At 62.2% G+C, this 12092-nt stretch overlaps 2 protein-coding genes across 2 annotated transcripts; both read left to right on the top strand.

The window, feature by feature from the left end:
* The first annotated feature begins 2162 nt into the window (after positions 1 to 2162).
* CCDC116 (coiled-coil domain containing 116) lies at positions 2163 to 6194 on the top strand. The gene is made up of 4 exons (XM_055404911.2): positions 2163 to 2409; positions 3031 to 3588; positions 3716 to 4291; positions 5404 to 6194. Exons 1-4 carry the CDS (start codon positions 2338 to 2340, stop codon positions 6169 to 6171), a joined length of 1974 nt encoding a protein of 657 aa, XP_055260886.2. The 5' UTR covers positions 2163 to 2337; the 3' UTR covers positions 6172 to 6194.
* A 2820-nt stretch (positions 6195 to 9014) lies between these two features.
* Positions 9015 to 10891, top strand: SDF2L1 (stromal cell derived factor 2 like 1). The gene is made up of 3 exons (XM_055404974.2): positions 9015 to 9249; positions 9524 to 9720; positions 10488 to 10891. The coding sequence occupies exons 1-3, from the start codon at positions 9063 to 9065 to the stop codon at positions 10767 to 10769; spliced, it is 666 nt and encodes a 221-aa protein (XP_055260949.1). The 5' UTR covers positions 9015 to 9062; the 3' UTR covers positions 10770 to 10891.
* Positions 10892 to 12092: the final 1201 nt, after the last annotated feature.

The raw sequence follows: 12092 nt of genomic DNA, 5'->3' as shown, positions 1-12092 counted from the left end.
CCGTGGGTGACAGCCAGCCTTTTCATGCGGCGAGACTGGGAAGTGCAGTACCCAAGTCCAGCCTATGAGGTGGGTGGCGTTAGATGAGGGCACTGCGGCTCGGAGAGGGCCAGTGTATTGGCCTGTGTGACTCTGCGGGCAGCAGTGGAGCTGGGACTGCCCTCCGAAGCGCTGGCCTGCCTCTGGTTGGCTCTGGTCCTCTGCTCCCTGTTCACCCTCGGGGCAGAAAGGGCAGAGCTGAGCTGGAGAATAACAGTTATCACCCACTTCCGTGGGGGCGCAGTAAGAACTGGAGGCCTTGAAGAGTCCTTCACCAGGTCCTCAGCATAAGGACGATTGTATTCAATTTTGTTCAGTCGCTCAGTTGTGTCCTATACTTTGTGGTCCCATGAACTGCAGCATGCCAGGCTTCCCTGTCCTTTACCATCTCCCAGAGTTTGCTCCAATTCATGTCCATTGAGTCGGTGATGTTTATCTAACCATCTCATCCTCTGCCGCACCTTTCTTTTGCGCTCAACTATCAGGGACTTTTTTCAGTGCGTCAGCTTTTCCCATCAGGTGACCAAGGAGTTTCAGCTTCAGCATCAGTCCTTCCAGCGAATATTCAAGGTTGATTTCCTTTTAGGATGAACTGGTTTGATCTCCTTGCAGTCCAAGGGACTCTCAGGAGTCTTCTCCGTCACCACAATTTGAAAGCATCAGTTCTTCGGTGCTCAGCCTTCTTCATGGTCCACTTCTCACATCTGTACATGATTACTGGAAAAACCATAGCTTTGACTAGACAGACCTTTGTCAACAAAGTGTTCAGTGCGGCTGCTGCTGCTAAGTCGCTTCAGTCGTGTCCAACTCTGTGCGACCCCATAGACGGCAGCCCACCAGGCTCCCCCTCCCTGGGATTCTCAAGGCAAGAACACTGGAATGGGTTGCCATTTCCTTCTCCAATGCATGAAAGTGAAAAGTGTAAGTGAAGTCGCTCAGTTGTGTCCAACTCTTAGCGACCCCATGGACTGTAGCCCACCAGGCTCCTCCATCCATGGGATTTTCCAGACAAGAGTACTGGAGTGGGGTGCCATTGCCTTCTCTGCAAAGTGTTCAATAGTGATGACTAAATTGTGAGACGTCAATCATCCTTCTCCACTGGGAAGCTGGTCCTGGAAAGTCTAGAGGCCCTAAGGGTACTCGATTGGAAGGATGAAATTCACATTTATTGAGCACCTACTGATATTAGATCGTAGATTAGGGTTGAGAACCACAGTTCCTAACGCCAGGGAGCATGATCTGATTAATCCATTAACCACATGGTGTGGCAAAGTGTGGGATGGGGTTTGTGGTCATTTGGTTGGGGGGATGAGCCTTCTGGGAAGGCTTCACCTAGGAGGTGACACCTGGATGAATTGCGTTAGGAAGAGCCTTGGGGCAGACAGGTAGAAGAGAGAGGAGGTCAAGATTTACAGGTTTTATTAGAGTGCCAGTGTTGTAGGAAGAATAACCATCTCCAAACCCGTGTGAAAAGACACTCAGCTCCACTTACGGAGACGGAGCAGGCGACTAGAGGGTTTGAGTTGCCCCGGCGGGAAACCCCGGAGCTGGGAGTTGATGCTAGTCTGTGATTTAAGAGGCGGGATTCCTTCCAGTCCGCCAGGGACAGAAGCTGGGATGTCCACACTAGGCGAGTGGAGGACAGTCCGCGAGCAGGAGCCCAGCACAACTCAGGGACCAGAGAGGAGCTGAGGAAGGTGCTTGTGTCACCTCGGGGGGGACTCGGTGGCTTCGTCTCTTAGGTCCCCCGCTCCTGGCGGGACCAAGTCCAGAAGCAACAAGCCGGGCCTCCAGCGCAGACTGGGAATGTGGGCGGGCCAAAGCCGGCGCGTGGGGGACGGGCCCCGCGGGCCCCGCCCCAACCATTGTGCCGCCGGAGCCGGCGAGCGAGCGGCGTGGCGCAGGCCAATCAGGACGCGGGATGCAAATGAGCAGGCCCCCCGGGCGGCCCCGAGCTGCGCGCACGCCCTGCGCGGGGCTCGGACAGCTTCGGAGCGCGCCCAGGGGGCACCGTCTTAGTAAGTGGGTCGCCGGCGGCCCGGGTCGGACGCCGGGGCCAGGAGGACGGAGGGTGGGCGCAACCGGGCCCAGAGACGACTCTGGACACGGACGGGGCTCCGAGCAGAGGCCCGGCCGGACCTGTGAAGGACGCGGGGTGCGGAAAGCCGGGGACCAGCGGCCCACGGAGGGCGGGGGGCACGCTCACGCCATATCCCCGCCCGGCGCAGAGAGGAATCTGCGGTTTCACCGCGGAAGCGGAGAGAGAGGAGGAGGGCAGCGGGCCCGGCCATCGGCACCATGGCCAGCTGCCGTCACCATTCTGGCTACCTGGCGGACGATGAGGCCGGCCACCCTACCTACGTGGCCCGGGTAAGTGGGGAAACCGCCGTGTTCCCCAGCAGCCCACAGCGCCCCCGTTTCTCATCCCCTACGGTGTCCTCTCTGGGCCGCGGAGTGACCTGTTGCCTTCAGCACTCCTCGGGCGCCCTGCTGGGTCCTCGTCACCTCGGTCAGTCTCTTTCCCTGTGCCCCCCCGACCCCCAGGCCTGGGAGGACCCCAGAGCGAGAGCAAAGAGTCGCCTGGGTGCCTCTGGCTGGAGATGCAGCGGCAGCTACGGGGCACACAGGGCTCAGGACCGCAGGTGGTCTGAGGGGCCCGGCAGTGGGGCAGGGCCGAGGGGTTTTGTGGTTGCTCAGTCAGGCCATGGGTGAGGGCACAAGCGGGCTTTCAGACTGCCCAGCCACGTCTTGTGTATGTGAAGTGCACACGTCAGGGAAGCTTCAGGGCAGCTTCAGCGCCACCCTGAAAGGATCCCCATCCTGCAAGAGAGGGACCTCAAGAGAGGGTGTCGTGCTGAAGCCGGCAGAGCCAGGGTCCAGAGCCTGGGCTGCCTGGCTCCACCCAGCTCCTGGTGCCCTAGGAGGACTTCCGGGAACACCTTCTCCCCCCATGGGGCATCCTTGCCCACCCTGACATGCCTGTCTGCTCAGGTGCAGCCACCTAAGAAGTCACTGTTCTCGGAAATGGGCCACGCCCCCAAGCCGGGCCACAGGCCACACCCGCCTTCCTCGCATGACCCCTCCGGCAGTTCAGGCCGCCGCAGAAACACTCAGGGCCCTCGACCCTTTAGGAGCTTCCTGGATTTCCTTGTCGAGGGTCAGGTGCTGGAAAACCTGCAGACGGTGGTGGAGGAGGCAACGGAGCGCATGGCCACCGTGAAGACCAAGGCGGGGGTGCCGCTGGTGGAGGTGCAGGACCCCGTGGAGGTGCTGAGGGGCGGGCGCCGGGCGCGGGCCCGGCCCAGCCTCAGCACGCTGCGCCGGCACCGCGCCCGGCCCGGCCTCTGCGTGGGGCGCCCCAACAATTACCCCTCCCGCTCCAGCTCCATGTCCGACTCCCGCAGCAGCTGCACGGCCGCCGACTGGCCGGGCTGCCACAGCCGGGACAGCGACCTGGGCACCCGGGGCCTTGGCCGACTGCCACCCGTGACGGACCAACTCCTGCTGGAGAAGAGCCTCAGACGGCTGCTGCAGCTGGAGAGCCAAGGGGTGAGGTCGGGGACTGCGGACCCGGTCGGGGAGGGGGGGGTGTGGGGCTGACCCCAGCCGGGAGCCCAGCACCAGGCCTTGCTTGGCCGCCCGCGGACGTCTCTGAGGGGACCCCTTCTCTCTGCAGAGAAGCCTGGGGCAGGCCTCCTCCCACGGGGACTCGCTGGACAGCCAGAGCAGCAGCCAGTGGACCGTAGAGCAGCCCTTGTCGTGGTTCTCAGGCCCTCTGGGCTCGAGCTGGGACACGCACAAATCGTCCGAGCTGGGCCCCACGGAGCGCGAGCTGGGTTTCCTCAGGCGGCAGCTGAACAAGGAGATGAGATCCCTGCTGAGCCAGCCGGCATCGTTTGAGCTGCCTGGCTACTCTGCGCTCCGCGAGCCCCATCGGACCCTGGACTTCCTGGCCGAGCACCACCTATTCCCCGCCCTGCAGAACGTAATCAACCGGGCCGTGGAGAAGCTCAGCGGCGCCCGCCGCCGCGACGGCGGCCCGCTCTTCCCGTCGGAATGGGAGACAGCCGGGCAGTCCGACGCCAAGTTGGCCACGCCCGCGGACGGGGAGGAGCTCTACGAGTCTCCGCCCACCACTGCCTCCAGCCCCCTGACCCAGCAAAGGAAGAGCAAGCACAAGGGGCGCGGCAAGGCCAAGGAAGGTGGCTCTCCAGTGTCTAGCCCTCAAGTGGCCACCATGTTCCGGGTTGAGGTGACAGCCACGGAAGAGCCCAAGGTTTCCCTCCCCAAGCAGGAGGGGCTGGACCGGGACCCCAGAGTACGGAAACCTTCCATTTCCGCCTCGGGGCCCCTGGGCTCCGGCCAGCGTTCCCAGCCCTGGCAGAGTCCGCACCTCACCCCGCCCGCGGCCTGGGAGGTGGCGGAGGCGCCCTTCCGACTGACCCGCGGCGCCCCCCGGGCCTTGGTTCCGCTGGCCTCGCCCCACCCCTGTTCCTCGAACCCCTTCTCCGTGCTCTCACCCCACACCTCCGCGCTCAGGGGCCCCTCTCCATCTCGGGCCCTGCAAGAGCGGGAAATGACCTCCTTCAGATTGAGGCCCTAGGGCCAGGTCTTGGGGCCAGGTCTGCAGTGGAAGGGGTCCTATCGCCACCACTCCTGTCACTGGCAGGGGGGCTGGGACCAAGGTTTCTTGCCAGGCCCTTGTAGATACCACCTGACCGGGGGTGGGCGGATGGTGTGAGCTAACGAGTGGACCAGGAGTCCGGGCCTAGCCACTGCCACATGTTGTCAAAGATGAATAAAGGCTATTTTTTATTCTGGGTATTTTTTTTTAAACATTTGCTCATGAGTCTCGGAAGCCCTCCCAGAACGGGGAGGGTCCTGTCCCTTGCGGACAACAGCCTGAGCCCAGAGTAGGGCTGTGTGTTTGAGGTCTACGCCCTGTGCTCCTGCCATCCAGGGTGGGACTCTCCAAGCCAGTCTGCCTGCTGAGAGGGCGTTCCTCAGGCAGAGTGTGGAGAGAGGACGTGGGTGGCCTCACCCTGGCGGCCCCCCTGCTTGGCCCCCCTGCTTTCACCCCATCGGGATTCAGGCATGCTTCCCTCCTCTGAACCCCGGCCTGGGTGAGGGTCGTGCAGGCCCCCTTTTGACTACACGGGGACTGAGGTCACTGACCTGGCCCCAGGCCTGACCAACCGGGGTGGGCCGGCACATGGGACCCCAGCCGAGCTCTCCAGTGGGCCAGTGTGGGGCAGGCGCAGTGCTGTGTGGGTGATGCGGAGGGTGCTCTGGGTGGGAAGGAAGCCAGAGGGCAGGCAGGGATGGATGACCTGTCTCCCTCGCCCTACCCCGACTCCCGCGCAGAGCCCTGGCTACAAGTTCAGCAAGAAGAAGCCGCTGCCCTCCATCCTGTCCAAGTCCAGCACTGTGTCCCAGCTCTCTGACCCCTGGCACGAGGAACTCATTGACTACCTGAAGGATCAGGCCGTGTCCCTGCTCATCCACAAGTATAGCTTTGAGAAGAACCTCACCGACCAGCTGGGCTTCATCTCCTTCCCGGTCACCGAGGTGCTCATGGACCTCTTCCTGGGCTTCAAGAAGGTGAAGGGCTCACAAATCCGCCTGTCCTCCACGGTCGACTGGAACTGCCTGCTGCGCCGGCTGGAGGAGGCTGAGTCCAGCCGGCACTCGACCCGGCTGGCGTTCCGGCCCCGCTCCCAATCGACCTCCCAGCACAGCACCCCCCGGCAAGGCATGGGGACCCCCAGCACGCCCTCTGAGGTTTCTTCCAGGGGCCACAGGATCCGGGACAAGCCCACGGGGCCCTCCCGCCTCAACACGAGGCCCCAGGGCTCCCGGCCACACCCCCCGCAGGAGCGCTCCAGGCCCCTGGAGGTCAAGCAGTTCCTGTCCCCCACCAAGGCCAGCGTGGCCTCCCATCCGTCCGAGCAGACAGTGGACATGGAAGACCAGCAGAGCATTGAGGAGGACGATGAAGAAGAGGAGGAGGAGCAGGAGGAGGACTTCTTTGGAGATGAGGGCCAGCCCCAGAGCTCCCAGGAGCCTCCAGAGGAGGCCACAATCAGCTCCCCCGTGGCAGACTCCGGGGCAGGCCCCAGTGAGCCCCTGTGAGGCCCCATGCGGCCTCACCAAGCACTCCATGGCCCACTCCTCCTGCCCCCACTGGCCACTGCTGTCGCACCTGCCTTACCCCAGCAGAGGTCAGAATGGCTGGTACCCACGAGGAGCTCTGCTGAGCCTCTCGTGGGAGCCAACAGGAGAAATAAAGCTTGTGTTGACGGAGCACGGTTTTCCTCTCAGAGATCTCAGCCATCCTTCCACACACCCGCATCCCCTGCCCGAGACCCTCCAGTGGGCTGAGCCCCGCCTCCCTGGCAGCTGCTGGTGCCCTGAGCCCTGTGACCTCCTCGGCTCTGCTCCTGGCTCTTCTGTGCTCCAGTCTAAATCTTCCTGGCTCTTCAAGCCTCTTGAAAAAAAAAAAAGTGAAAATCGCTCACTCCCGTCCAACTCTTTACAGCCCCATGAACTATACAGTCCATGGAATGCTCCAGGCCAGAATACTGGAGTGGGCAGCTGTTCCCTTCTCCAACAGATTTTCCCAACCCAGGGATTGAACCCGGGTCCCCTGCATCGCAGGCCGATTCTTTACCAGCTAAGCCACCAGGGAAGCCTCTTGGGAGTCGTTCTCTCCACCCAACACAGCCCCTGGGATTATTGCTTCCCCTTCCAGAGAGGGGCGGCTCTGCCAGGACACACCCGCCCTCCACTGGTCGGTCAGGCTGTGGACTGGCTGCCCGTTCCGTAGAGGCGCTGGGCAGGACAGGACAGCTCTCTCTCTCAAAGGGTCTGTGGACTCAGCTGGTGCCGTGGTTAGAAGGTCTCACGTCCAAGGCCCTCCCAGAGCTTCTGGCCATCCTGTGTCCCTAGCTCAGCACGCTCCTGCCCTCTGCCTTCCTAGGGCAGCCTGTTTGTTCCTGTTCGGGTGTCCTCACCCCCACCCTACCCCTGCAGCTCCAGGGACTCAGGGAGAGGCACGTTGGCTTCCCTGGCTCTATCCCTGGCGTCTCTGCTGCTCTTGGATCAGCAGACAGCTCTTTATTCCAAGCAGCAGTTCTGGAGTCCATGTGCTTTTTTTTGGGGGGGGCGTGGGATTTTAGCTCTCTGACCAGGGATCAAACCCACACCCCCTGGAGAAGCAGCAAGAATCATAGCCACTGGACTGCTGGGGATGACCTCCGCTGGTCTTGGGATGCTTTCTTCACCTTGCGGGGAGATTACTCGCTGTGTCCTCACCGTTGTCTGGTCACAACACAATGGGAAGCCATTGGCAGCTTTCAGCAGGCACCTCGTGTGACCTGATTTATGCTTTTTAAGAAAAACCACTTTCCTGGGTGGAGAATGTCTTGGGAGGGGCCTGAGTAGCAGGGGAATCTCAGCGGTGTGGTAGATATCTGGAGGGGACATGGGGTACCTTGGTTTAGGGTGCTGACGGGGACTCAGGAGCCATGCCTTCCAGTGGGAGGGGTGTGGTGAAGAGAGAATCAAAGATGAGTCCCCGGTTTGGGGCTTAAAGAGCTTGTGAATTTGTGAACAGGGCTGCCATTACTGAAAGTCAGAAGCCTGGGGGTGAAGCAGTGGGAAGGAGGCTGCAAGTTCTGGTCTGGTCATACTACATTTGAGATGTTCGTTGGTGTGTCTGGATTGGACTCTAGACCCTCTGCCTGGGTTGGAGGCCCCTCCAGGACAGGGTCTACTAAATCCAGGGCAGACAGCATTTTAGACACCGAGTGTTGAAAAGATCAAGGGACCCTGTCCCACATGGAATTCCAAATAAAGACAATGTTAAGCCTGAAAGCTGGGACTTCCCTGGTGGTCCACTGGTTAGGACTCCACGCTTCCACCGCAGGGGGCAACTAACAGTCCACAAGCCGCTCAGCACCGAGTCAGGGGGAATATGAAAACCAAAAACTAATCCATTGCTGTCATTTAAATGACTCTACCCGGGATTTTCTGAATGCTAAATTCTGGATAATTTAATCAAACATGCCTTTTTTTTTTTTTTTCCTCCCTGCTTTGCTGGTGCCCCAAGTACCAAGCAGCCAGCTGATTCCTGGGCAGGGCTGAACTGAAGGGCCTGGAGTGAAGTCAAGGTAAGAATATTCCACGGATGAATAAATAAACAGCGGTGTAAGTTTCCCGCCTTACATGACTAAGCAGACAGCTCTCTGAGAAGGCAGCGAGTCCCCATCCTGGGACACACAGTCAGTCACCCAGGCTTGGTCTCCCAGGGCTCCGGGTTCCCAAGGCAGCTCAGGGTCTTCTGGTGACTGCCAGCCTCTACACCACAGCTCCCTGCTGCCCTCTGCTGCCCAGTGGCCTAGTGACCATGAGATTCTGCCCTGGAAGGGCCCAGGGAATTCAGAACCCCCAGGGTCCAGGGACACTGATGTGATCCAGTGTCAGGGGGCAGTGGTCGAGCTGGAGGGTTAGGTCTAGGGACTGAAGGAGCATGTGACTGCGTATCCGAGAAGTGTCCACTCGTGACCACATAATCTAGTGGTCGAGCAACCTCAAGGCCCTGCAGCTGCGGACCCGGGGTCCGGGGGAGACAGCATCACTGAGGGCCAGGGGATCCGGGATCAAGGTGATCGGGTGAACCGGGTCACTGAGCCCGGCGGGCTCTAGAGCGGCGCCCCAGCCGGCAGCCGCCGGGCATCCGGCGCTCCCGCGGCTCTGAGCCGCCCGGGCCTCCCCTGGATCCTCATTGGTCAGCCCTCGGAGGCGTGGACCAATCAAAACCTTCCTCGTGTCGCCAGGGCCCTCCCAGCCGCCGCTCGCCGGAGCTGGGGGCGGGTCTCTCCCGCGCGGGCCCAATGGCAGCAGAGGCGGAGCGTCGTGCAGGTCGGCGATTGGCTGCTGCGGCGGGCCCTGTCAGAGTCCGGATTGGCCGCGGCGGAGGCGGAAGCGACCGCGGGCCGAGTCGCCGGAGCCCGGCCGGGGCGATGTGGAGCGCGGGCCGCGGTCGAGCTGCGGGCCCGGCGCTGCTGGGGGTACTTCTGGCCCTCTCGCTGCCGGGGGGCCGTGCCGCCAGGACGGACGCGGGGCTCGTGACCTGCGGGTCGGTGCTGAAGCTGCTCAACACGCAGCACCGGGTGCGGCTGCACTCGCACGACATCAAATACGGATCCGGTGCGCGGGCCGGGGCCGGGGCCGCCCGACGGCGGGGCGGGCGCGGGGTCCCCGCGGGCCAGGGGCCGGAGGCCGGCGGTTTCGCGGGCGCGGTCGGGACGCCGTTCGGAGCCGCGGACCTGGGAGTGCGCGCGGAGGCGGGCGCGGGGCGGGGAGCGGCTTGGGGGGCCGTTGGGTCCCCGGGTCGAGGTCGCCGGGGAAGCGGAGGTTGTCCGGGGCGAAGGTCGGCGTTGCCACGTTGACGGCCACCCCGGGGTTGGGGTGTCGTCCCCAGGCAGCGGCCAGCAGTCGGTGACCGGCGTGGAGGCGTCCGACGACGCCAACAGCTACTGGCGGATCCGCGGCGGCACGGAGGGCGGGTGTCCGCGCGGGTCCCCGGTGCGCTGCGGGCAAGCGGTGCGGCTGACGCACGTGCTCACCGGGAGGAACCTGCACACGCACCACTTCCGGTCGCCGCTGTCCAACAACCAGGTGAGCCTCCCGGGCTTGTGAGCGCGGGGCCTGGGCGCCTGCTCAGAGCCCCAGCTTTCCTCTGTGAAATGCGAGCGTCAAGTTAGAAGCGTCTGCCCGGCGCCCACTACGGGGACAGAGAGATGACCCCCACCAGCGCCCACCCCCTGGAGCCCTCAGCCCCGCGGGGACACAGCTGGAAGAGCCGTCTGGCTGGAGAGCTCCACTCCTGGGCGGGAGCTGGACCCAGGAAGGAGATCCACACGGCTGTTGGGGTGGAGAATGGGAAACTCCGCGGTGAGGAGGCACTCAGGCCGGCCCTGGAAGGATGAGGAGGAGTCCAGGGAGGAGAAGGGCGTCTTCCCAGGCCTGGGCAAGAGCCTGTGTGCGAGTTCATCAGAACTGGGAGGGCGGTGGGGCTGGAACAGAGGGTGGTTGGGGGCTTATCCAAAGAAAAGGATGAGATAATAGAACCTTGACTGTCAGCCTGAGGGGCAGACATGCTGAGTGAGGGTCAGAGGAGTTAGGACAGAAGGAACTGGAGGAGGAGGAAGGGGGGAGGTCTTGACTCCATGGGGGCCAGTGGTCGCCACCCAGGCAGGTGAGGTGTGGTGTGCACATGTTTGGAGAACCCGTGTTGGGGGGACTCAGGGCTGGGGGGTTCCAGTTGGCAGCTGTGGAAGCTGAGTCTCAGGGAGAGGTATGGGGAAGTGAGTGCCACTGCCAGGCAGGTGCCCGCAGGGCTCCCTTTGTCGCGCCCGCTGTCCTGACCCCCTGTGCCCCCACAGGAGGTGAGCGCCTTTGGGGAGGACGGCGAGGGGGACGACCTGGACCTGTGGACCGTGCGCTGCTCAGGGCAGCACTGGGAGCGGGAGGCTGCCGTGCGCTTCCAGCACGTGGGCACCTCCGTGTTCCTGTCGGTCACTGGCGAGCAGTACGGGAGCCCGATCCGGGGGCAGCATGAGGTGCACGGCATGGCCAGCGCCAGCGCCCACAATAAGTGGAAGGCCATGGAGGGTGTCTTCATCAAGCCCAGCCTGGAGGCCCCTGGGGGCCACGATGAGCTCTGAGTGCTATGGACCGGGGGGAGCGGAGGGCAGCGGGTGGCGTTGTATGCAGACGACTCTTGGGGGAGACTTGGGGTCTGTAGGGGTTCTCAAGTGCCTTTATGATTAAAGAATGTTGGTCTGTGGTCGCACTTTGCCGTGAGCCTGGGGCTGACCCGAAGCTGCCAGCTGGTCCCACTCAGCGTCTCTTCCTCAGTGTGAAAGCTCTGCCTCCAGCACAGCTGCTAGCTGAAGCCTCCAGACCTCTCTGATGCTCTTCTGTGCACTCTCAACACTGCAGGGCCATCACAACCCCCTCCCCCCACCTTCAGATGGCCTGATGGCTCCAGTCCTTGAGCTCCATGAACCTTTCTGATAAGGGCTGGGGTCTCAGCAGATTGCAGCAGCCCTGCTCCCTCCAGCTGGGATGGGCACAAGCTGGCCAGTCCCTGCATCCCTTGAAGGGCATCCGTTCCTCCTGACACCCTTCCCCTGGCAGTTGGGACAGTCTGGACCCTGGCCTCTGACCAAGCACTGGGCCAGGACTCTGCCCGTCTGGTGGAGAGTCGCATCGCAAGACCCCTGTCTCTGTGCACATCGGCACCCCACACACTCAGCTGGCCCCAAACGCCGGAGGCCCTAACAGAACCTCAAAAGGCATTGCAAGGGAAGATAACCACAGAGGACTGCCACCTGCAGACATCTGAGGAGGCTTCCTGGAAGAAGAGTCACCCTTTGAGCCGTCAAAGGGTTGAAACTTGAAGGAACAATCAATCAGCTGGCCCTTGACAGAGGACAGTAATAGCAATTTTGCTGGTGCATGGGTGACCTCTAGAGGTGATGGCAGAGATTACAGGCTGAAGGACTTATTGAGCTGCTCAAAGGGTTAGAGGGTGCCACTTTCCGGCAGGAAAATAAGAGCCCAAGGAGAGGCCACGGGTGGCAACCAGTGGGAAGGGCCTTGGAGGAGGGTGAGCACCTGCCTTCTGAGAAATCAGTTGGCCTTAGGGGGTGAGAGAAAAGCTCTAGCTAGTTGTGAAACCTGAGGGGAGGGAGGGTCATGATTCTGCCCTTTACTCCCGGTCCCTTCCCCCAGGAGGTCCTGCTCCGCTCAAACCTTCTGAGCATCGTCTACTACCCTCTTCTCTCCCACCACTCACCTGACCTGAGACAGGCGTGCAGGCAGTTTGTTGGGAAGTGATCCCAGAAAACACTGGGGAAGGAGTGGGGCTGAGAGGAACAGGCAAGGCAGCCGGTAGAACATGCAAGTGGGGGCACTTATCCAACCAGGGCGTTTTCTCTCACTGGCTGAGGGCTGCAGCGCGGGTGGCGGTGTTCCTGTGCAGC

This window comes from Moschus berezovskii, chromosome 19, assembly GCF_049115385.1.
Source record: "Moschus berezovskii isolate FMDL1 chromosome 19, NW_MosBer_1.0, whole genome shotgun sequence".
Classification (NCBI taxonomy): Eukaryota; Metazoa; Chordata; class Mammalia; order Artiodactyla; family Moschidae; genus Moschus; species Moschus berezovskii.
This window is presented reverse-complemented; position numbering and strand designations above follow the sequence as displayed.